The 25063-nt window shown below is 43.6% G+C and overlaps 1 protein-coding gene across 6 annotated transcripts in view; it reads right to left on the reverse strand.

Annotated features, from left to right (window-relative positions):
- The window catches only part of CLPB (ClpB family mitochondrial disaggregase), a 176500-nt gene that overhangs the window by 12801 nt on the left and 138636 nt on the right, over nucleotides 1–25063 (reverse strand). For 3 of the 6 annotated variants that reach the window (XR_016393826.1, XR_016393827.1, XR_016393825.1), the window contains exons 12-16: nucleotides 19992–20148; nucleotides 19154–19227; nucleotides 18866–18985; nucleotides 18543–18647; nucleotides 17924–18154 (exon numbers count right to left, since the gene is read on the reverse strand). Coding sequence is in view for 3 of the 6 variants with exons in the window: in XM_022565765.3 (XP_022421473.1) it covers nucleotides 17906–18154; nucleotides 18543–18647; nucleotides 18866–18985; nucleotides 19154–19227; nucleotides 19992–20148 (705 nt within the window). In the remaining 3 variants the exon portion in view is untranslated. Of the gene's footprint in view, nucleotides 1–17848; nucleotides 18155–18542; nucleotides 18648–18865; nucleotides 18986–19153; nucleotides 19228–19991; nucleotides 20149–25063 lie in introns of those variants that run through there. The other 3 variants (XM_022565765.3, XM_089915255.1, XM_089915254.1) reach the window with 2 other exon arrangements.

Consider the following 25063-nt stretch of genomic DNA (forward strand, 5'->3'; position numbering starts at 1 on the left):
ATTGTCTAATCCTCTCAATCACCTTATATTGTAGGCACTATTTCTATTCCTATTTTAGAGATGAGAAAAATCGAGTCACAGAGGGATCAAGTAATTATGTAAAGTCACATTGTTAGCAAGTGGCAGAGCTGGGATTTAATCTCAGGCAGTGTGTTCTTCCAGTATAATGTTTACCCTGTGATTTCTTGATTGACTGATTTTAGACTCCTGGCTTCCTAATATGAATAATTATAACTCACACCACCCAAGGCCCCGTCGTGTCTCTATTATCCCAATATTCCACATTTCATTGATCTAAGACATCACTGATTGTAAGCCACACCTCTGTATACCGCTAAAAAAGAAAAAAATAACCAAAATAACCACAATGCTTTCTTATCCCTTAGCATTTTTATATTTATTGAAATAGATCCTTTATACTTTAGATGTATAATTTATTATATACTTTGGTGCTTGCAAGCAATAAAAAGAAAAATATAAGGGACTTCCCTGGCTGTCCAGTGGTTAAGACTCTGCACTTCCACTGCAAGGGGCACGGGTTCGATCCCTGGCTGGAGAGCTAAGATCCCGCATGCAGTGCTGAGCGGCCAAAAAATTCAAAAGAAAGAAAAAGAAAAAGAAAAATATAAGCAAATAAGTTGGTTTAAGTATTTCTGAAACTTCTTTATATTCAGAGTCCCATTTTTTGAATCATTTTTTGCCTCAAAGATGTCAATGCCCACATTTAATTAATTTAAACACAATATCATACTCTGAAACTTCAAAAGTATTGGTGATACAGCATTTTAAAAAAGAGGGATATGATCTGCAATCATGAATAGAATTTTCTTCCAAACCATTGATATTTATTCTGCAAGTTTTGATACTGGCATTTTCTTGTTTTTTCCAGAAAGTATAAATGAAAACTTCTTAAACAAAACCTGGACTTTTATTCATTCCTCAAATGACACTTAAATGGTTTGTGGACTGAAATCTCCAGGAGTGGCAGTTATCCAGTCATGCCACTAGAAATAGCAATCATGTTTGCACATGGCAGTTGCATCTATGTCACAACCATTGCCTGGCTGACGATGATTGTGATGGATCTTGATTTCAGATTTTCAGATTCCAGTTTTTTTTTTTTTTTTTGGCTGTGTTGGGTCTTCGTTTTTTGTTTTGTTTTGTTTTGTTTTGTTTTTGTGGTACGCAGGCCTCTCACTGCTGTGGCCTCTCCCGCTGCAGAGCACAGGCTCCGGAGGCGCAGGCTCAGCGGCCATGGCTTACGGGCCCAGCCGCTCCGCGGCATGTGGGATCTTCCCGGATCGGGGCACGAACCCGCGTCCCCTACATCAGCAGGCGGACTCTCAACCACTGCGCCACCAGGGAAGCCCGGGTCTTCGTTTTTGCACGTGGGCTTTCTCTAGTTGCGTCGAGTGGGGGCTACTCTTCTTTGTAGTGCACGGGCTTCTCATTGTGGTGGCTTCTCTTTTGCAGAACACGGGCTCTAGGTGAGTGGGCTTCAGTAGTTGTGGTGCGTGGGCTCAGCAGTTGTGGCTCATGGTCTAGAGTGCAGGCTCAGTAGTTGTGGCGCACGGGCTTGGTTGCTCCGTGGCATGTGGGATCTTCCCGGACCAGGGCTCGCACCCGTGTCCCCTGCCTTGCCAGGCGGATTCTTAACCACTGTGCCACCAGGGAAGTCCTTAAATTAATTTCCTTGTATGAATTTTCATAGAAGTAATAATTTCCTATTTTTCATTTGCTTAGTTTCCTAAGCCTCTATCACAGTCACTCTCCTAAGGAACTGTAAAATTCTTGGAGATAGTCTTTTCCACACAGTCGGATATATCAAGTCTTCTATCAGCCCCATATTTTTTTTCCTGGAGACATCTTTCCTGGAGTTTTCTGGGGTAGATTGGATTATTGTTCCCAGTGCTTCACTTCTTTCCAGTTAAGAGAATTATACACCCCTGATTTTTGCCATGTGACTTTGCAGTATCTCTCCCTAGAGTAGGGGGAGTATATTTTCCTGTCCCACTGATGTTGAGCATGGCCCCGTGACCTGCTTTGGATCAAGAATTTTAACAGACGTGAGAGGAAAAGAGATTTCAATGTGCTTGTGTAATCTGGCTTGCTTCTTGAGCCTCTGCAATCCACCGTGAAAAGGACATGGCTTGGATAGCTGTTGGTTCAAGGAGAACGAGAAAACATGGGGAGAAGACCTGAACTGAAACCTCAGTCTAGAGGCAAGCCCAGATGACTGCAGCTGTACTGATTGAACTCTAGCCAGTATGCAGACCCACGAACATGAAAAATATTGTTGTAAGCTCCCGAGGTTTTGAGATTTTCTTTTATTACACAGAAAATACTGACTAATATACCTTCTGTCCTCCTTCATGAATCTGGACTAGCTATTGCTCTATAGAGCTATTGTCCTGGGATATGCCTTTGCGTATCTATTGGGCCAGATACCCCATTTATTGAATTCTGTGACTTTCTTTTTCTTGATTTCCTTGTTTTAAAGGAGCACATCCTCAAGTAGCTACCTGAGAATGGGTGCAAGATAGGAATATCTTTTGAGACCCATGCATATCTGAACACATTTATTGGGCCATTACATTTGATTAATAATTTGGCTAGGTTTGTATTTCTAGGTTGAAAATAATTTTCTCTCATAATTTCACCATTTTCTTTCAGCTTCCTATGTTGCTTTTGAGGGATATCATTACGACTCCTTATTCTTTGTACATGACTTTAGTTTTCCTTTGGAAGCTTTTAGAATCTTCTTTACGTCCTGAGGGTTTTGATATTTCAATATGATATGACTGGGTAGGAATCTGCTTTCAACCAATGGGCATTTGGTGGGTCCTTTCAGTCTGAAAAATTCATGTCCTTTAGCGATGGAAAATTTCTTCTATACTAATTATTTGGTAATATTTTCTGCCTCACTTTTTTTTTTTTTTTTCTGGCTGCATGGCTTGCAGGATCTCAGTTCCCTGACCAGGGATTGAACCCGGGCCCTCAGCAGTGAAAGCGTGGAGTCCTAACCACTGGACCACACGGAGTTACCTCTTCTTTCTTTTAAAAACCCCTACTAGGTGGATGTTGGGCATTCTTAATTGATTTTTCTAACTTTATCTGGTCTCTCACATTTTTCATTTCTTTTTGTTTTACTTCTTGGGAGATTTTCTCAAGTTTATCTTCCAATTATTTTATGGATTAAAAAAATTAACTACCATATCTTAAAATTCTAAAAGTTATTCTCTTCTGTTATTACTTTTTTTAATATAAATTTATTTAATTTATTTATCTTTGGCTGCGTTGGGTCTTCGTTGCTGCGTGCAGGCTTTCTCTGGTTGTGGCGAGCGGGGGCTACTCTTCGTTGCGGTGCACAGGCTTCTCATTGTGGTGGCTTCTCTTGTTGTGGAGCATGGGCTCTAGGCATGTGGGCTCAGTAGTTGTGGCTTGAGGGCTCTAGAGTGCGCGGGCTTCAGTAGTTGTGGCACACAGGCTTAGTTGCTCCGCAGCATGTGGGATCTTCCCGGACCAGGGCTCGAACCTATGTCCCCTGCACTGGCAGGCAGATTCTTAACCCCTGCTCCACCAGGGAAGCCCCTCTGTTATTACTTTTAAAAGAAGGATCTTGTTTTTCTTTCATGGCTATATTATTTTCTCTTTTTTCTCTATAGATATCATAGATTTGGGGGGAAGTTTTCCTGTATTGCTTCTGCTTCTTCTAGGGGTCTGCCATTACTGAATCTTTTAATTCTTTGATGAGACTTCCTGGAAGGGGTAAGATTTCAGTGATGCATATTTTTATTTATTCATTCAAACGGAAATTTATTTATTCATTCAAAGGGAATTCAAGTCCTTAGAGAAGCTTTTATAATGACCATGCCAAAGGTTCCCTGGGTCACAGAGAAGAGATTCTACCCAATCAAAGATGCCTTTACCAATTTGGAACCCATCAGCACAACCTTCTCTTTGGGCCTCCAAAGCTGTGTGGTCCTTTCAAGCGAAAGTGAAAAGCAGTAGGAATTATTGTTCAAACAAGGCCAGGACTTGCCTACAAAAGTCTTCATTTTAACCATTTATGAAGATCTACATTTCTTTATGTAGATCCAAGTTTCTCTCTGATTATCACATTCCATCATCCTGAAGGAGTTTCTGTAATATTTCTTGTAATGCATGTCTGATGAAAATGAATTCTCTCAACTTGTATTTGTCTGAAAAAGTACTTAATTTTTATTTTTGAAACATCTTCATTGGGTTTAGAATGCTGAGTTGACAGTTTCTTCCTTTAGCACTTCAAAGATGTCACTCTACTGTCTTCTAGCTTACAGAGTTTCTGGTGAGAAGTGTGCTTTGTTCCTCTGTATAATGTCTTTTTTCTCTGGCTGCTTTCAAGATTTTCTCTTTATCTTTGGTTTTTGGAATCCAAATATAAGTCCAGGCGTGTGTAGTAGTTTAAAAATATGCATACAGGTCTTCCCTGGTGGCGCAGTGGTTGAGAATCTGCCTGCCAATGCAGGGGACACGGGTTCGAGCCCTGGTCTGGGAAGATCCCACATGCCGTGGAGCAACTAGGCCCATGAGCCACAACTACTGAGCCTGCGCGTCTGGAGCTTGTGCTCCGCAACAAGAGAGGCCGCGACAGTGAGAGGCCCGTGCACCGCGATGAAGAGTGGCCCCCGCTCGCCGCAACTAGAGAAAGCCCACACACAGAAACGAAGACCCAACACAGCCAAAAATAAATAAATAAATAAATAAAAATATGCACACAAAGTCTTTGATGTTTTAGAAGGTGGAGCTTAATTCCCCTCCTCTTAAGTTTGGGATAGACTTAGAGACTTGTTTCTTTTTTTCCAGGTATAAGGTGGAATTTTTAAAATTTCTGTCTTGATTTTTTTTTTTTTTGGATTGAGATTTAATTGACATATAACATTGTATTAGTTTCAGGTGTGCAACATAATGATTCAATTGTATGTATTGCAGAAGTGATCAATGTCTCGTTAATTGTCACCATACATAGTTCCAATTTTTTTTTTCATATTACATCCCTATGACTTATTTTATAACCTGATCCTTACTTTGTTCCTTTTGACCCCCTTAACCCATTTCACCCACCTCCCCACCCGGCCCTGCCTCTGGCAACAACCAAATTGTTTTCTGTAGCTATAGCTTTTTTTTTTTTTTTTTTTAAGATTCCACATATAAGTGTGATTCTCAAGGTCCATCCATGTCCCAAACGGCAAGATTTCATTTTTTTTTTTTTTTGCGGTACGCGGGCCTCTCACTGTTGTGGCCTCTCCCGTTGCGGAGCACAGGCTCCAGGCACGCAGACTCAGCGGCCATGGCTCACGGGCCCAGCCGCTCCGCGGCATGTGGGATCTTCCCGCACCGGGGCACGAACCCGTGTCCCCTTCATCGGCAAGCGGACTCTCAACAACTGCGCCACCAGGGAAGCCCAAGATTTCATTTTTTTAATGGCTGAATAATATTCCAGCGTGTGTTTATATCTCACATTTTCTTTACCCATTCATCCATCAATGGACTCTTAGGTTGTTTCCAAACTTTGGCTATTGTAAATAATGTTGCAATGAACATGGGGATGCATATATCTGAGTTAGTGTTTTCATTTTCTTCGGATAAATACCCAGAAGTGGAACTGCTGGATCATAAGGTAGTTCTATTTTTAATTTTTTGAGGAAACTCCATATTGTTTTCCATAGGAAACTCACTTTTAATGGAGAGACTATGGTGGGAATAATGGTGTGGTACCTCTGAGACCTAGATCATACAAGACAGTGCTGCTTCTGCCTGACTCTAAGATTGCTCTGGGAATGCTAACTGCCACATTGTGAGGACTTTAAGCTGGTATGCTGTAGTCATCAGGAAATTATAATTATTTTATATATTTAATTGTCAGAAAAAGGCAGCTGGATGAGGAGTTACTGTAATGGGAAGAAACTGTCAAAGATAAAATCCCAAATCATGAAATTATGCCATAGAAAGCATATTGAGTAATTTGCTCTTCCAGCAAGCACTAGGTAAGCATCTACTCTGTGTCTGAGTATGCCCAGAGAAGCCACAGAAATCAAGCAGAGGAAGACCCTAAGACAGTTTTGTAATTTTAACCTGTTAAAATATGAACCTTGACTTCTTTGATACAGCTCTATTAAAATGTAGTTTTACTTTTTAAAATTGATAAGACTTTTTTAGAGCAGCTTTAGGTTCACAGCAAAACTGGGTGGAAAATATAGAGTTCCTGTATTTCACACCTGCCCCAAAGTCTCCCCACTATCAACATCAGCATCGGAATGGCATCTTTATTACAACTGATGAACCAATATTGACACATCATTATCAACTGAATTCCATAGTTTACATTAGGGTTCACTCTTGTCCATTCCATGGGTTTTGACAAATGTATAATGTCACATACCCACCATTATCATGCAGAATAGTTTCACTGTTCTAAAAATCCCCTGTTCTCTACCTGTTCATCTCTGCCCCCCACTCAAGTTCTTAGCAACCACTGATGTTTCTTACTCTCTCCATAGTTCTGCCTTTTCCAGAATGGAATCATATAGTATGTAGCCTTTGCAGATTGGTTTCTTTCACTTATGGTTTCTCCATGTCTTTTTCTAGCTTGATAGCTTATTTCTTTTTAGTGCTAAATAATATTCCATTGTCTGGATGTACCAGAGTTTGCTTATGCACTTGCCGATCAAAGAATATCTTGGTTGTTTCCAAGTTTTGGCAACTTGAATATGAATAAAGCTGCTACAAACATTTGTGTATAGGTTTTTGTGTGGACATCCATTTTCAGCTTCTTTGGGCAAATGCCAATGAGTACGATTACAGGATTGCATGGTAAGAGTATATTTAGTTTTTTAAGAAACCGTCAAATTGTCTTCCAAAGTTTGTGCATTCCCACCAGCAATGAATGAAAGTGCCTGTTGCTCTGTGTCAGCATTTCTTGCTGTCAGTGTTCCAGATTTTAGCCATTCTAATAAGTGTGTAGTGGTATCTCGTTTGTTAATCTGTATTTCCCTGATGACATATGATGTTGAACATCTTTTCATATGCTTATTTGCCATCCGTAGGTCTTCTTTGGAGAAGTTATCTGTTCAGATCTTTTGCCCAGTTTGTAATCTGGTTGTTCATTTTGTTATTGTTGAGTTTTAAGAGTTCTTTGTATATTTTGGATATCAGTCCTTCATCAGATACTATGTTTTGCAAATATTTTCTCTCAGTCTATGGCTTATCTTCCCATTCTCTTGATATTTAACTTCGATACATTAAGAAAAGCCTTATTTTTAAAGAAAATTTTCTTACATTTGATGTATAATTTTTTGATATAAAAAATTGAGGTAACTCACATCATAAAATTTACCCTTTGAAGTGTACAATTGCATGACTGCACCAAGTTGTGCAACCGTCACCACTATGTAATTCTATAACATTTTCATCATTCCAAAAGAAGCCCATTATCAGTTGTTCCCATTCCCCTCTTCCCTCAGCCCCTGACAACCACTAATCTACTTTCTGTCTCTATTGATTTGCCTATCTAGACATTTCCATATAAAAGGAATCATAATATGTATTCTTTTGTAACTGGCTTCTTTCATTTAGCATGTTTTCAAGGTTCATCCATGTTGTAGCATGAGTCATTACTTCATTCTTTTTATGGATAAATAATATTCTATTTTATGGATATACCAAGTTTTGTTTATTCATTCATTAGTTTGATGGGCATATGGGTTGTTTCTACTTTCTGAACATTTGTGCAACAAGTTTTTGTGTGGGTGTATGTTTTCATGTCTCTTAGGTATACTTAGGAATGGAATTGCTGGGACATGGAAATGCTATGTTTAATCTTTTAAGGGACTGCTAGACTCTTTTCCAAAGTGGTTGCATCATTTTACATTCCCAGTTTCTCAGCATCCTCACCAACACTTGCTATTGTCTATCTTTTTGATTATAGCCATTCTAGTGGGTGTGCAGTTTTGGTTTGCATTTCCCTGATGGCGAAGGATGTGCTTATTGGCCACTTGTATATCTTCTTTGGAGATATGTTTACTCAGATGCTTTTCCTATTTAAATTGTCTTTTTATTGTTGAGTTGTAAAAGTTTTTCATTTACTCAGTATACTAGACTGGCCAGAGAAGGATGGGGGTTTTGGAGGAAGTACAGTTATTGTTGATAAAATTTAGATGTGACCATGATACAAGTGGCTAAGGTGGGCAGGGGCATAAAAAGGTCACTAAATGTAAGCAAAGTAGGGTATTGGATAAGTCATTCATGGGAAGTTGAAGCCACCAAGAATGATGGCATGTGTTGAGGAAGGGAGAAAGTGATATGGGGCCTAAGATCTTCCTTGTGTGAGGGAAGTTGTTGAGAGATCAGTAGATAGGGCAATGACAGAGGGCTGGAATAGTCAAACTGCTGAATTTAAAAAAGCTAGGAGGAAAGATGAGCAATAATCACAGAGAAGCAGTGGGGGCTCACTTCCTGGGTCTGACAATAAAAGCAGCTGCCACCTAAGAGGACTACAGGGGAAGAAGCATCTTAAGGGACAGCCAGAGTAAACGATACCTTCAGGAGACAGTTAAGGTGAAAAATATTCTCTGACATAAATCATACCAATGTTTTCTTAGGTCAGTCTCCCAACACAATAGAAATAAAAGCAAAAATAAACAAATGGGACCTAATCAAACTTATAAGCTTTTGCACAGCAAAGGAAACCATAAACAAAATGAAAAGACAACCTATGGACTGGGAGAAAATATTTGCAAATCATGTGACCAACAAGGGCTTAACTTCCAAAATATACAAACGGCTCATATAATGCAATAACAAAAAAACAATCCAAAAATGGGCAGAAGACTGAAATAGATATTCCTCCAAAGACATACAGATGGCCAACAAGCACATGAAAAGATGCTCAACATCACTATTAGAGAAAAGCAAATCAAAACTACAATAAGGTATCACCTCACACCAGTCACAATGGGCAACATCAAAAAGTCTACAAATAACAAACGCTGGAGAGGGTGTGGAGAAAAGGGATCCCTCCTACACTGCTGGGGGGAACGTAAATTGGTACAGCCACTATGGAGAACAGTATGGAGGTTCCTTAAAAAACTAAAAATAGAACTACCATATGATCCATCAATCCCACTACTGGGCATATATCCAAAAAAGATGAAAGCTCTAATTCCAAAAGACACATGCACCCCAATATTCATAGCAGCATTATTTACAATAGCCAAGACATGGAAGAAACCTAAGGGTCCATGAACAGATGAATGGATAAAGAAGATGTGGTATATATACACAATGAAATATTACTCAGCCATAAAGAAAATGAAGTAATGTCATTTGCAGCAACATGGATGGACCTAGAGATCATCATACTAAGAAAGAGAAAGACAAATATTATATCACTCATATGTGTAATCTAAAAAGCAGTACAAACGAATTTACAAAACAAAAACAGGCTCATGGACATAGAAAATAAACTCATGGTTACCAAAAGGTAAGAGGTGGGGAGGGATAAATTGGGGAGTATAGGATTAACAGATGCATACTACCATATATAAAATAAACAAGGATTTACTGTATAGCACAGAGAACTATATTCAAAATCTTGTAATAAACTATAATGGAAAAGAATTGGAAAATAAGAATATACACATCTACACATATAACCGGGGCACTTTGCTGTACACCTGAAACTAACACAATATTGTAAATCAACTATACTTCAGTAACAGAAAAAAAAAATGGTGAAGAGACGGAGCAAACATTCCAACAAGATGCTTATATAGAAAAATTTGTTGATTATTGAAGGAAGAACTGGGGGGCACAGGGAAGTGTTGGGAACACTATGTGATGAGGTGATGGTAGATGACCACTGACGTTCAGACCTCTTGAAATTACTTTGACAAACCTGTGAGGAATGCTGGGATTAGACCGGAACAACTCTTGGAGGATGGTGGGCAAAGAGTTCCAGGATTGTGGTGGCGGGTACATTCTTTATTTCTGCAACTGGTCATGGCCCTGGGGGTGGCACACTGGTGACTGCCCTCTTCCCCCAACCCTAGGGGGTACTTCCCTTGTCCTAGGTCAGCTCCTTGGAGCCCAGTGGGTGACCCAAATCTTTATCCTTTAAAGAATATGAGTACTTAGTGGTTCTGTTATTTAATACCTACATCAATTAAGACCACAGTAGAGAAAATTGTTCAGGGGAAAAAAAAAAAAAAAGGAAATAAATCTAAAAAAACCACCTAGAACAAAGGTTCTTTTCTCAAGTTCACCTATTCTTTTTTCATACTGTCCTTTCTTGCCTTATGGTTTCTAGTCCTCCCTTTATTTCTCTGAATATTTTAAACATACTTTATTATTTTTTATTTATTAAAATTTATTTATTTATTTTTGGCTGTGTTGGGTCTTTGCTGCTGCATGCGGGCTTTCTCTAGTTGTGCCGAGTGGGGGCTACTCTTCCTTGTGGTACACGGGCTTCTCTTGCTGCAGAGCACAGGCTCTAGGCACGTGGGCTTCAGTAGTTTTGGCATGTGGGCTCAGTAGTTGTGGCTCACAGGCTCTAGAGCACAGGCTCAGTAGTTGCGGCACACAGGATTACTTGCTCCGCGGCACGTAGGATCCTCCCGGACCAGGGCTCGAACCCATGTCCCCTGCATTGGCAGGCAGATTCTTAACCACTGCACCACCAGGTAAGTCCCTAAACATACTTTTATTTTTTTTATTTTAAAAACAATTTATTTATTTATTTATGGCTGCATTTGGTCTTTGCTGCTGTGTGTGGGCTTTCTCTAGTTGCGGCGAGTGGGGGCTACTCTTCCTTGCAGTACGTGGGCTTCTCATTGCAGTGGCTTCTCTTGTTGCGGAGCACAGGCTCTAGATGCACAGGCTTCAGCAGTTGGGGCTCATGGGCTCCAGAGCACAGGCTCAGTAGTTGTGGCGCACGGGCTTAGTTGCTCCACGGCATGTGGGATCTTCCCGGACCAGGGATCGAACCCCTGTCCCCTGCATTGGCAGGCGGATTCTTAACCACTGCACCACCAGGGAAGTGCCAACATACTTCTTTTAAATTCAGATTCTTCTACTACAATTCTTGGAGTGCAAATTCTCCCACTTGTTGCATCTGCTGAGTTTGCTCTCCTTCATGGTGGTTTGCTTCTTCTTCTTTCATTTTCTCTTCTCCTCCTCCTTTATTTGGGGTAAGTTTTCCTGTAAGCTCATTTCAATAGGACTTGTTTTTCCAAAGGTTCCTTTGTGAAAACTTGGTTACAAGAATATCCTTACAGAACAGTTTTGTGTTTGCTTCTAAGGGATCCTATGGCCCAGGACCAGTTTTTTGTTAGTTTTTCATCTTGACATTCCAGTAACATTTGGGTACTGTGAATTTAGACCACACTCTCACAAACAGCAAATGTCTTAGTTTCTTTGTAGCTGACTCTTTCTGCTTACATCTCTGAGTGATGTTAGACTTTTTTGTATTTCCCTACTGATTCCCAGGTTAAGGAGCAGTGTTTTTCTAGTCTTCATTTCACAAGGAAGTAGTCCTTTGAGACTCCTGTTTCAGTGTTGAAGGCCTAGCACTCAGCCATTAGGCCTATATCTGAGTCCCAAGTCTCCATGAACTCTTTGACCTCCACTCTCACAAACCCTCTGACTTTTGGGTTCCCATTCATTTCTGGAACCCTGGGATTTCCCATTTTTAGGTTTAAGTCCAGTTGTGTGTCAAACTTTTTTTTTTGGCTACATAATATTCAATATTTCTATATTTGAGGTAGGAAGTGAGTTTGCCTGGAACTACTCTGTCTGTTGTATTGATATATTGGTCAGAAGTCACCCCCAAACATTCTGCATATTGCAATCAAGGGGCTTTTTTTTTTTTTTTGCGGTACGCGGGCCTCTCACTGTTCTGGCCTCTCCTGTTGCGGAGCACAGGCTCCGGACGCGCAGGCTCAGCGGCCACGGCTCACGGGCCCAGCCGCTCCGCGGCATGTGGGATCTTCCCGGACCGGGGCACGAACCCGTGTCCCCTGCATCGGCAGGCAGACTCTCAACCACTGTGCCACCAGGGAAGCCCCAAAGGGTCTTTTAAAGACACAAATATGGCCATTTCATCCTCTCAGCATGGCATTCAAGACACTATGAAGTCCAGAAACTCACCTCTCTAGCTTCATTTCCCACCACTTTCTCCTCTTCTTCATACTCACATACACTCTCTACACTCCAGTCACAGACATTAATTCTTCTCTTTCTATTCTCTCATAATTTTATTTAGGGTGTACATTGATAGTAGTTACATTTACTTATTCTCTAGTTTGCATGCTATCAAGATGGAATTGTAGTAACTGACAGCAGTAGTAACTCATTATCTCCCTAACCCAGAAAACAGTAGCTCCATATGGTGAAGCTACTAGACACTTCAGTATAACATGATTTTAATTTTATTAAATTAAAGATGTTCGAGTCTAACTATGCTTGCACTGAATTGTATATTAAAGAATTGACACTTTAATGATATCAAGTCACCCTTCCAAGAACCTGGTATGTCTTTTCACTTGTCAGATCTTGTTCTATGCCCTTCAATATGATTTTTTCTTGTTTATTCTTAGTATTTTATAATTTTGAATAGGTATCACATTAATATCGTTCAAAACTTTAAATTATAAAAATGAATACAGTGAATTTACCCTTCCATTGCAGTCTCCTCTCTGCCCAATTCTTCTCTCTTCCAGAGATATTTTATATTTATATGAGCAAATACATACACCTATTTATTTCAATTGTGAATGGAATACTTTTGTTATTGTTTCTAGTTGACTATTGCTGGAATAGAAAAAAGCTATTGATTTTTGTACATTTATCTTTTACTCACTTACCAAATTTCCTTATTAATGCTAATAGGTTTTACTTATAGCCTCTCAGATCTCCTAAAAGCACAGTCACATATCAACAAAACAAGATCATTTATTATTTTCCAATAGATACCAATTACTCACTTTTCTTGCCTAATTACTTACACCTAAATTTTCAAAGCAGTGTTGACTCTTGTCTTATTTCAGTCTTTAACAGAAGTAGCTTTAGTATTTATAATTAAAAATGTTTGCTATTGGCTTTTGATGGTTTCTTTTACTTGGAGTTTATCAAATCATACTTAAAGCTGTAGTATTTTATCAAATGCTTTTTCAGCATATACTGATAAAATGTTCATCTCCTTTCATTAAAAAAACTTTATTTGGAAATAATTTTAGACTTACAGAAAAGTTGCAAAAACAATACAAAGAGTTCCTGTATACCCTTCACTCAGATTTCCTCCATGTAAATACTTTACTTTTGTTTTATCATTCTGTATGTATACTTTTGTATGTGTGTATATGTATAATTTAGCTTCCTGAAACATTTGCCAACTGTCTTTATCTTTAAATATTTCAATGTATATTTTCTAAAAACAAGGATATTCTCTTACATAATCATAAGAACTATTATCAAAATAAGAAAATTAATATTAATCTACAGACATTTAAATAATCTTCAAGTTCTTGATGTAATGGATTATATTAATAAATTTCCTGATACTGAGGCTTGTATTGCTGAAATAAAACTTATGTAATTATGTTGTATAATTCAACTTAGTTTTATTTGGAAGTTTTGCCTCTATAATCGTAGATGAGATTAAGCTATGGCATTCTTTTTGGCAGTTTAGCGGGTTTGAGTATTAATCTTACGCTGGCCTTTAAAAATCAACTGAGCATCTTTCCATCTTTTCCCATGATCTGAATCAGTTTTTATAGTAATTAAAAATTACTCTGATCTATTTTTTGGGCTGGATGATGGCTACAGTGGTATTCACTTTGTGGATAACTCATTGAATTATATACTTGTGATTTGTGTACTTTTCCATGTATATGTCAATTTAAAAAGTTTAAAGAAAACAATCTTTTAAAAAGATAAAATTTTAATCACCTTTCCAATCTCTTCTTTTGGTAACTAATTGGCATATTCAAACCACTGACTTGGGTCAGTGTTTGCTAGGAAACGATCTATCTGCTCTGTTTTCAAAATTGTGGCCACAGACTTCTCCTAAAATTATTTTAAATACTTTCATATATGTGGTTATGTCTGATTTCTCATTCCTAATCTTGGTTTTTTTTTTTTTTGCTTTTTCCCTATATCAGGCTGAGGAGATTTTATCTATTTTATTGGTGTTTTCAAAAAGAATAGTTTTTTTCTTATCCTTTCTCCTTTTTTTGTCTTTTGAATTCCTACTTAACTTCAGGTTTTATCTTTAATTGATCCATTTTCTATTTTCCTATGCTTTAAATGTGTTTTTTTCTAAATTCCTAAAACCATCACTACTTATCTTTGAATTTTTCCTTTTGAACAATAAAGATATTACATTTTCATTTGCAAGTCCAGCCTCATGTATTTCTGGATACTCAGTAAGTATCTGGGGTCTTACTTTGCCCCATTCACTAAGGGTCTAGCAGGTTCTACTGCCTGGCCACAAACACATGACAAATGTGTGCTCCATGAACATATGATACTGTTCTGTCCTGGGACTCACTATGAAGGTCTATGCTTGCTGCAGGGCCCATCCATCCATCCAAATACCTGGAGCAGCCATCATGTGATGGCTCTGTGCCAGCTTCTATGAATAGGATAGTGAGTGGAATAACTGGGTATCTGCCCTCTTGGATCTTACACTCTATTTGTTCTTACATAGAACAAATAATGTAAGTGAGCTGAATACTGCCTAGGATGCTATGGTCCAACATCACCTAGGAGGTCTAGCTAAGATTCCCTACAAGTGATACTTAAGTTCCTCAGAATCTGAGGGTCTACCCTGTCCCCTACCTTCTTCTCAGAAAGGTGGCCATTGGGTTTTCTTGTACAAAAATTATCTGGTTTTGAGTTATATGTCTGCTGCTCCTGGCCGCAGCTGACTAAACCAAGGGACTGACAGCCAAGCATAAGAACTTTATCCAATAGGAATGTTCCATATAGGATGGTCACCGACTGACTTAATTAGAGCCTCTAAGGGAAGTCTGAACAAAAAACAGAGTGAGAGGAGAAGAAACAGAGATAGCAGGAGAGGAAGAAGCAGAAAAAGAATAGTAAAGTCATAATAATAAGGGCAAATCGCAAACCTTGTGGTGTTGGATTAGAACTGTAGGCATCAATATGGACTCATAGTTTTTAATAATATACAGATGGACAGATATAGTAATAAATTCAGTTGTGTGTGATACATGTGTTAACATACACACATATATTTCCTAGCTTTGTGTGCTGAAAAGGCCTAGAAGCAACAACACTCCAGTAGCAATGAATATACCACCTTAGTTTCTAAGTACCATTCTCAAATAAAAGGAACGAGGAGCTGCTTAGAGAAATGGCTGATGCCAGGGCTGGGACAAGAAAAGTATGAGTGAGCCTGGAATATCCTGTGGTACCAGAAAGTAAGGCAATACTAAAAAAAATGATGGGACAATGTTGAAACAACACAGGAGCCAATTTAGGAGCTCCCAATGGCCAAATCTAGGCCAAATGAGCAAAAAAAAAACCTATGTATTAGGTTATAACCCATAGACTAAAACAAATATCCATTAGTTTATACTGATATAAATAAATTACTGAATAAATAAATGGGGGAAAAGAGACAGCTGTTCCTTACAGTAGAATACCAATTAATAAACATAGATGGAATAAGAAAAGAGAAAGTCATAATTAGGCAAATACAATATTAATGCTTGTTATAAGTAAGAACCATTGATGGATGCTAAAAATCAGTAGGCAAAATTCTAAGGATAAATAAGACATCTATACAGCTCCTATCTTTCCATGAGATTCTTATTAATTTCAAAAGGGAAATTAGTAAACCTACAGTGGAGAAACTGGCACACACAACCTCAGCCATGTGCTGCCACTATGAGGCACTAAGAAGGGCACAGCATCACTTGTGGGCTAGTCTTGCCCAAAATGTAGACCCTCGATCTAATCATGTGAAAACAGCAGGCAAACCTAAATTAAGGGACATTCTACAAATTAACTGATCTGGACATTTCAAAAGTGTCAAGGTCACAAAAGGCAAAGAAAGCCAGAGGAACTGTCACAGGCTGAAGGAGATGAAGAAAACATAACAAAATGCAATGTGGGCTCCTCGATTGGATTCTGGACCAGAAAAAGGACATCAGTGGGGAACGTGGCAAAATTTGAATGTCTACAGATTAGTTAGTAGTACTGTATCATGTTAATTTCCTGGTTTTACTAATTATACTGTAATTTAATAATTTTTAAAGATGTTAATATTAGGAGAAGCTGGTGAAGGGTGTATGGGAACTCTATTATTTTGGCAACTACCTGTAAGTCTAAAATTATTTCAGAGCAAGAAGTAAAATAATAATAATAATGATAATAACACACAAAAAAGGCACGTGAACTACAACTACTGAGCCCACGTGCCACAACTACTGAAGCCTGTGCACCTAGAGCTCATGCTCTGCAACAAGAGAAGCCACAGCAATGAGAAGCCCGCGCACCGCAACGAAGAGTAGCCCCCACTTGCTGCAACTACAGAAAGCCCGCGTGCAGCAACAAAGACCCAACGCAGCCAAAAATAGTAAATAAAATAAATTAAAAAAAAAAAAGAATGGCAGTCACTGAGGTTAAGAAGCAGCAGACAACTCCTTGAGGGGCTGGACAGTGATTGCTGGAGCATCTGCTGGAGCCCACGTTCTGGCTTCTGACTGCCTCACACCCGCCATGTTGTCATCACCCAAGGGACTTTGATTCCTGTCCCCATTTTCTGCTTCCTGAAAGAGACTTTGTAACACCAAAGGAAGGTTCCAAAATGGCCCTGCAGAGGGAGGGTGATGACATAGTCATCGATGGTGGCTATTGCAGATGGTTCCCAAGGTGTACCAAGCCTTGCTGTGCCCTGCTAAGCTGAGGCTGGAACATGTCTGGTCTGTGGAATGCCTTGGGGGATGGTGTGTAGTCCCTCTGCTTAGTGACTAACATGCAGACTGCAGAGGGGAGCTGTTTATTCCAGGTTCACTTAGCTGGGACCATAGTACAGACAGGGCTGAGGCAGGCTCCATGGCCATCTGGGCAGAGCCCGACCCCATGATTCCTCCTCCTGCAGTTCCCCAATGTCTACGTAGTTGGTCTCCTGAAGGAGGCCCTGTAGAGCTGACCTTGCTTGGCCATTTGATAACTTCTGTCCAGTCTCCGTGTAGGGCAGGGTAGTGCCCAGTCAGCCTTCCTCCTAAAGATGCCCTATGCTGGCTTAGTTCCAAGGCTGGAGAGATATGGTCTGGTCTGACCTCTGAACATGGGGTGGGGAGGAACAGTAGTTATCACACAGTAGTGTCCCTGAGAGTCCCTTTCCCTTGGAATTTTAGAGCTTGGGAAAGAGGAAGCTACAGCCTAAATGCAGAACCTCTGTGCCTGGGCCTCTGCATTCTTCTCCATTCCCAGTGGAGACATTCTGGGGACTCAGTTGCATGAGAGCCAGTAGAGGGTGGCAGGTCACAGCCTGGTCCCTGTCTCTTTCCAGCCAGATCTGTTCTCAGCTGCCATACTTCTGAGCTTCCAGGAAACATGATAAAGTTCCAGAGATGCTGGGACATGGGGATCACGCTGAAGGACAGAGATAAGAGACCTCCCTCTTCCCCCTGGCTTGAAGGGGATGGAGGAGCAGCTCCTCTCCCAGAGACCTGTTAGCACATGTGGGGCCCACAGGAAAGGATCAGGGTAGGGCAAAATTCCTGCTTTTGACTTTGGAGAGGAGTGAGAGGCAGGAGGAGAAGGTAGGTCGTTACCATGCCACAGCCAAGGGGGCTTTATTAGGTGTTCAGGGCACGTATAGGCAGGTAGGTAGACACTAGAGGGTGTGGCACACCTTCTCAGGGTTTAGTGGTGCCTGGATGTCCAATCTGTGGGTCTTGCTGTCCTTATCGATGATCTCCAGCCGCAGCTTGGGTGGACGCTTCTCAGCCTGGGGTGAGGGCAGTTCAGGACTCTTGAGTAGCTGCTTGTCTGAGTCCTCCACAGTGATGCGCAGAGTGCAGCCCCCTGGCAGCAGGTCCTGCTCGTAGGCGGCTGCCAGCTGGTTTACCACACGGCGCTCCACCTGCAGGTGGTAGGTGAAGTGGTCTTCACTGCCAAAGCCTGGAGGCCTGGCTCTATCACTTACTGCTCAGGCAAGTACTTACTCAAAGCTTCAGCTTTTTCATCTGCAAAAGGCTAACAACGCAAGCTTGCAGGACAGTGCTAATGACACAGTAATGTCAGTTTCTGAGGTTCTCAGCCCAGTTTCTCACACTGGGAGGGGTTCAAACTCAGTTACCCTTTTAGGATAGGGGTTTTACTTGATTATATTGTTTTTGGTTCTGAAGAGGCATCTGCTCTAAGAACAATTCCTGCCTGTCTGGACAGACTGGGAGCCCAGGGAATGCGTCTGGGGGCACCAGGGAGGGAGGTGTGGAAGTGCCTCACTTCTCTCAGGCTCCTGTGCTCACCTCATGCTTAATGGAGCGGGCGCCATAGTGCACGTTGTAGCCGTCAACCAACACGTCTGCCACCTCACGGTCCCAGAGCAGTGTGATGTTGTGCCTTTGCTTGGCCTGGGACAGGTCAGATAGGAGCATGCCTGAATGTGGGCCAGGGCTTTCTATCTCTCAGCGCTTTGGCCTGAGGCCTGGGCCTGTGAGAGACTGTGTGCCCTATAGCCACTGGCCCCCTCTGTGCTCCTTCTTCTGGGGGTGGCGCTCCCAGCCCAGTGTTCCCTGACTTCTAGTGGGCATATATCCCACCCCCACCCACAGGCAGTCCCCGCTCTTACTCTCTTGGCCCAGAAATTCAGCTCCTTGTTGACGAGTTGGATGAGCTCCGAGTGGCAGAAGGGGAGGAAGTAGACGATCTCATTGATTCGTCCCAGAAACTCATCTCTCCTGAAGTGAGCCTATAGGGCCAGGTTAGGGATGGGGTGAACTCAGTGACCCAGAGGGTATAAAGGGATTACTGGACCCTATTGGGGAAGATGGGCGTGGGAGGGTTTCCGTATCTTCACGATGGCTAAGGGGATCCCCCCCAACCCAAGGCTCCAGCAGGAATGACAAAGAACTCTTACTTTTAGGATGGGGCGAATCACATTTTCCTTGAAGTTCTTAGAGATGGTGATCTTGTCACTAGTCTGGACATCCCCTGTAGAGACAGAATCATAAACCCAGGACCTCTGGGAGCTGTGCCTGCTCCTTCGCTCTATCCATGAAAAAAGCCCTGGTCCTGACCCTTATGGTCTGTGTGTTCCTGGTCAAGGTCTCAGGCTGTCTGGGCCTCAGCCTTCTCCTCACCTGCACAATGAGAGGCCTGGACTGGGTACCTCCTAGGCCCTTCCACTGCTCATGTACTGGTAGGAACTGTATGAAGGAGGGGAGGGGAGAGGAGAAGAGTCAGGACCAAGACTGGGCTGGAGAGTTCAATCCTAAATAGAAAGGTGACAGATGTGGCCTCCTGCCTGACATGCTCCTCCTTTCCTCCTATGCAGGAAGGCTCCCTGGCTGAAAAAGGCTGTGTCACCTCCATACGGTTTCTGATCTGCTATCCCCTCATTGCACCGAAGTGTCTCCATCTGTTGAGTGTGCATCCCTTCAGTCCCCTTAGGCCCTGGCCTCTTCCTGGCCCCATGCCCTGGTGTGGCTCTGTCCATTACTCTGTCTGGAGCCCTCCTGTCACCCAAGAGACTTGGGGATTTCTTGAGGAAGTAGGGGCACCGTCTGTCTTCCTCCCTCCACTACCTAGTAGGGTGCTTGGTGTCTGGTCAGGACCAGCTAGGAACAAAGATGCTACCAGGGCCCTCATCTGGCCCCAGGACACCAATGCCATCCTGCCATCCTTGCCCCCAGGAGGTGCGCTGGCGGCCTGGTCACTTAACCAGTTGCCCAGAGAGCTCGGGCCACGTGCTGTACCAAGGTTCTCGGCGATCCGGTTATGGCTCATCTCCAAAGCTTCCTGCCTCAGCTGCAGTGCGTGCTGTGCTATCTCGTCACTGCCCACGTTGGAGGTCATGATGAAGATGGCGTCCTTGCAGTCGATGGTCTTCCCTTTTCCATCTGTCAGCCGGCCCTGGGAAGGAACCGTGACTGCATGGTCAGGGAGTGGTAAGGCTGGGCCCCTCTCCCAGGAGCTCTCTCCAGAACCCCTATGCCTCCCCCTCCTCCGGCAGAGTCAGCACTCCCTCCTCTGGGGTCTCTGAGCACTGTTCTCACACCTCGGCTACAGTGCTCACCTGCTGGGAGTGCCCCAGGTTGAGACTGCACCTGCTGTCTGGCATCTCTGAGGGCACCCAGAAGCCAGCCTGACTGTACATGCATCCATCCAACACACTCTCCTGGAGGCCCAGTCTGGGCCAGGCTCTGTGTTGGGGCACTGGGGACTCACTGAGCCTCTGACATGCTCCCAGTCTAGAGAAGGAGTGAGGTCAGGAAACAAGCAGTCACAATTCAGTGGTTAAATGTTACGATAAAGGGAAGGCCACGCTGCTGTAGGAGGTCAGAGGAGGGTATTCTACAGGGTCATTGTGAGGACCAGGTAAATGAACTGAAACAGGTATAATCTCTGCATCTTTAGAGCCATCCTCTGGCCTGGTTAATGTCTCTCCTTTAACCAACTTGGGAAATTGCCTTGGAATCTTTAGCTTTTTCTAGAGGTGACACAGAAGAAAGCATCTTTACTAGAAACAGATGCACAAGGAAAGAGAAAAGGGGCAACAGTAGAGGGAGGAGACAGAAGAATGAGAAAATTGTAGCTGTCCAGGGCCATTCAGTTCAAGGGCAAGGAACTCTGCCCACTCAGCAAACCTCAAGGCTAGCATGGTACAACAGCACTTTGCAGTCATTTATAAAAAAGCACTAATCAGGGCCCAACTGAGAGGAACTGATGGAGTCTGACTTTGATGGGCACATCTACTTCCACTGCCGGTGCCCTGCTTAGTGCTTTCCGTGCACTGTTGCACTCTGCCCACTAGAAGGTCGCTTTATGAGGGCAGAGGCTGGGTCTTGCTCTCACTGGGTCCTAGAACAGTGTCTGGCATATAGCATGTGCTCAACACTTGCTTGCTGAATGCTTGAATCCTCACCACCCCTACAAAGCAGCTGAGGCTCAGAGAGGTTAAGTAATTTGTACAAGGTCTCACAGCTAGAATACAGTAGAGCTGAGGCTCTATTGAACTGTCTGACCCCAGAACCCATATCCTTCACTGTACACCAGGCTACTGGGGTCATACCAACAGTGTGGGATAAAATGAGGCCTCATGCAATTTTCTTTCCCAAAATAAAAATTTCTCAGAATTCTGCCAAATTCAGTTTGCATCCTTTGATCCTGACAGGAAACAAGCTACCGGTACAGGTGTGGGGAGAGGCAGACCTTCCTGGGAACTCATCTGGGTTGCAGGCAAAAGCATAACTCCTGCCAAGTTTGAGAACATGGCTTTGGGGAAAGGTCCACTGACCTCAGCCTGTTGGCACCTGCCCAAGCCAGTGATGCTGGGCCCTGCCCCAGCCTCAGGTAAACAATCCTCCTCAAGTGTCCCCTTTCCCTGGTGGCGAGGGCCTCACTCAAGGTCAGCCCTTGGTTCTAAAGCCAATGCAAAGGCAGACCAGCCCTGGCCCTCAGAGGTAAAAAAGGAATGCGCATTAACTGAGCGCCTACTGTGTACTGGGCACAGTACCAAGTGCTTTTCTGCCTCACTTTACATGGGACCTTGGCACAGGCCTCAGAAAGTGTTAGTTCCAAGGGGGTCTATTCAACGGGGGCCTCAAGATCCAAATCCTGGTCACTCTCCCGTCCCAGCCTTGGGAGGGATGAGGAGAAGGCAAGGGTGCAAGCAGATGTTCCTGAGCTTGGCCATTAGCTTCCTACTTCACCCCCTGCTTATGGGTTACAACACGACAGAATCCACTAAGGGCAACTCTAGTTTTGGGGACCATTTCTGCGTGCATGTGTGATGTGCCCAAGTGCGTGCAGATGACCCTGTGTGTGTGTTCGCAGAGCTCATCCCTGAGGACTGAGCACACACACTGCTGTACTGGCCAGAGCAATAACCAGTGGCCATTTCTTTCTGAGAGATCAAAGCTCTGCTCATAACTGGGCCTGAGGATGGGTCCCAGGTGGGTGAGGGGAGCAGGTGCAGTGTATTACTGACCCAAAGGGTGACCTTCACACTGTTCACGTCTCCTTCTCCTCAGAGTCCCTGGCAAGAAAATGTGTCCCAAAGAGGGAGCTGTTGCTGTCCTGCCTCTCAGCAACGACTGGAGTGCACGCATCCTGGGTGGAGCGTGAATGCTCACCTCAGGGTTATAGGAGCTGCTTTCCCCCGTTTCTGTCCTTGAAGGGAGGAGCAGTGGGTGGGCTTCCTAGGACTTCTGCCCTGTGCTACAGACTCTGGGGTAAACAGAGAAGTGACCTGCATTACCTCTGCTTGGTGTTTTGGTGAGAGCATTAGGGCTTCTGCTTTTCTAGGTCCAAGCTTGGGAGGTCTGGGCTGGGTGGATATGAGGGGGGCTTCCCTATTCCCCCAGACTGGATCAGGTGCCCTTATAACTCCTACTTATCCTAGCACACCACTCACCACAGTGGCTGGACTGCTCTTTGCTGCCTGTCTCCCCCTCGCTCAGAAACACTGAGGCAGGGACTGTCTGTTCTCCCTGTGTCTTCTCTGCCCCGCACTGAACCACCTTCTCCTGGTTTGCCTCTTACTCTCTGGCAATTCTGTCTTTGACTCTTTTTGGAGAGGTTGCAAGGCTGTTCTTACCTCTCTTCTCTGCACACCACACTCTCACTAGGTCAGAGATCTCACCCCTTCCTGTGGCTTCTGGTACTCTCTCTGTGCTGAAGCATTCCTGAGTCTCTGCTTCCGGTGCAGGCCTCTCTTACACTCCAGACCGCTCAAACTGATGAGCGACTTCTTGGACATACCCATCTGGCTGTGGCATTTCATTTTCAACAATTCCAAACCTTAGCTCCTTACCTTCCTCATCAATCTGTTGCTCATCCCCTTGTGTTCCCTGCCGCAGGTTGATGGCAGCAGCATCCATGGGTCACCCAGGCCAGAAATCCTGCCGCTGGTCATCCTTGGTCCCTCCCTCTCTCCTCACATCCAACGACCGAGCCCTGCACAGCGGACTTCCCGGGAGCTCTCCCCATCCCACAGCCCTGCTTGAGAGCAGGCCTCCCAAGCTCTCGCCTGGACTCTTCAACAGTCTCCTCGCTGGTCTCTCTTCTTCCTTCTAGTCCATTTGCTCACTGCTGCCTATAGGATCTTTATAAAGTGAAAACCTGATCATATTTCTCTCTTTGCCTAAAGTCTTTAAAGGCTTCTTACTATTCACCAAAAAAGTCCACACTCCTCTGCCTGGCATTCTAACCTGCCCCTGTCTACCTTATCCACCTATCTCCACCATTCTATTCTCCCTTTCCCTCTGCAGTCGATCAATACTGAACAGCTGTAGTTCTCTGCATATACCAGGCTGCCTCATGCCCCTGTGCTTCTGCACACGGGGTGTCTACTGCCGGCCCTTCTCCACTCTGTTCACCTGGCAAATACTTATTCATCCTTGGAAGGTTTGCTGAATTACTACTGAATTAAGTTAGTCAACAGGGCATTTCTCCTGGCGCTGTGGGTTCTGGGAATGGTTGGAGTGAGACAAGGTCTCTGTCCTCAAGAAGCAAACATGCATAAATCTGGCTAAGTAAGCTCAGATGGCAGCTTTGGTCAATGGAAGCAAGGGCATAAACATCAGAAACTGTAGCAGGTTGTCGGGAGCTGCAGGAAGGAGTTATTATCAACTCCCCAAGGTAGTCAGTGGAGTGACAGCAGCAGTGGGTGGGGTGGACAGGGCTTACACACGGGAGTGGTAAGCATTTTCCAGGTGGGGTTGGTTGTATTCCAGTCAGCAGTTGCCTTCCCTCTTTCTGGACCAGGAACCTCTCCAGGGAAGTGAGAGGCCAACCAGGCTGCTGTGCTCACCTTCCCTAAGCCGGGCTCTCCCTTCCTGTGAATGCTTCATTCCAGATCTACTGTTCTCTTTTGGCCTTGGCTGCATGGTAGTTACTATTTTAGCTGCAGGCTCTGGAAGTGGACTGCCTGGGTTCAAATCCTGGATTTCCTCTTCCCAACTGTGTGACCATGGGTGAATAAATCCTCTCACTTTACTTCAGTTTCTACATTTGTTACATGGAGTCAGTAATAATAACCATCTTCTGGGAACCAATCCTCCTTCTGGGAGGATTAAAGGAGTTCATACATGCAATAACAGTGCCTTGCACACAAAGTACAAAAATGTCAACTTTATCATATCTCCTCTCTGCTGTCTACTAGGTAGGGAGTTCCCAGAGGGCAGGTTTCGGTCTGGTCCACAGCTATGTACCTGAATCCCATCAAGAGGCTAGAAGGCGGCAGCAGGGGTCGGGGTGGGGGTGGTCTCAGAGCACAGGTACGGGAAACAGAATATGTGACCTTTGAAGACTTGGCCTTCATTCCTCAGTGGGGGTGGGGGGTGGGTCTCGAGACAGGGAGCAGATGAGAGCCTAGGAAGAGAGCAATAAACTGGGGCAGGGGCAAGGATGCTGGGCCAGGTGGGACAGGCAGTGGGCAGCTGTGGGGACATTTGGATCTGGTTCTTCCTGGCTTGGTACCTGATGTGCTATTTGGTCCACGGGTATCCATTCCTGCATTTCGTTAGTGCACCCTGACATGGGCAGCAAACCTCTTTCCATTTTCCCAGGGCTGGAGGGAAAATGGGGCTGGACATTTTCCCTGGACTGGACTCCATCCGGCCATGTGCTGGCTAATATAGTCCCTGCATGGGAGCAGATGGGAGGCCTCATCCCCAGTTCTGCAGGACCCCTGGAAAAGGTGGATGGCAGCCCCTCCCACAATCATAAGCTTTCCCTCCGCTGCTCAAGATAAGGACTGGTACAGATGGGGAGAACTGGGGCTCTGGGACCAGATGTATCTGCAGCCCATTTCTGGCTCTTCCAC

This window comes from Delphinapterus leucas, chromosome 7 (assembly GCF_059928025.1).
Source record: "Delphinapterus leucas isolate spDelLeu-1000000601 "Yukka" chromosome 7, BTC_Dleu_Yukka2, whole genome shotgun sequence".
Classification (NCBI taxonomy): domain Eukaryota; kingdom Metazoa; phylum Chordata; class Mammalia; order Artiodactyla; family Monodontidae; genus Delphinapterus; species Delphinapterus leucas.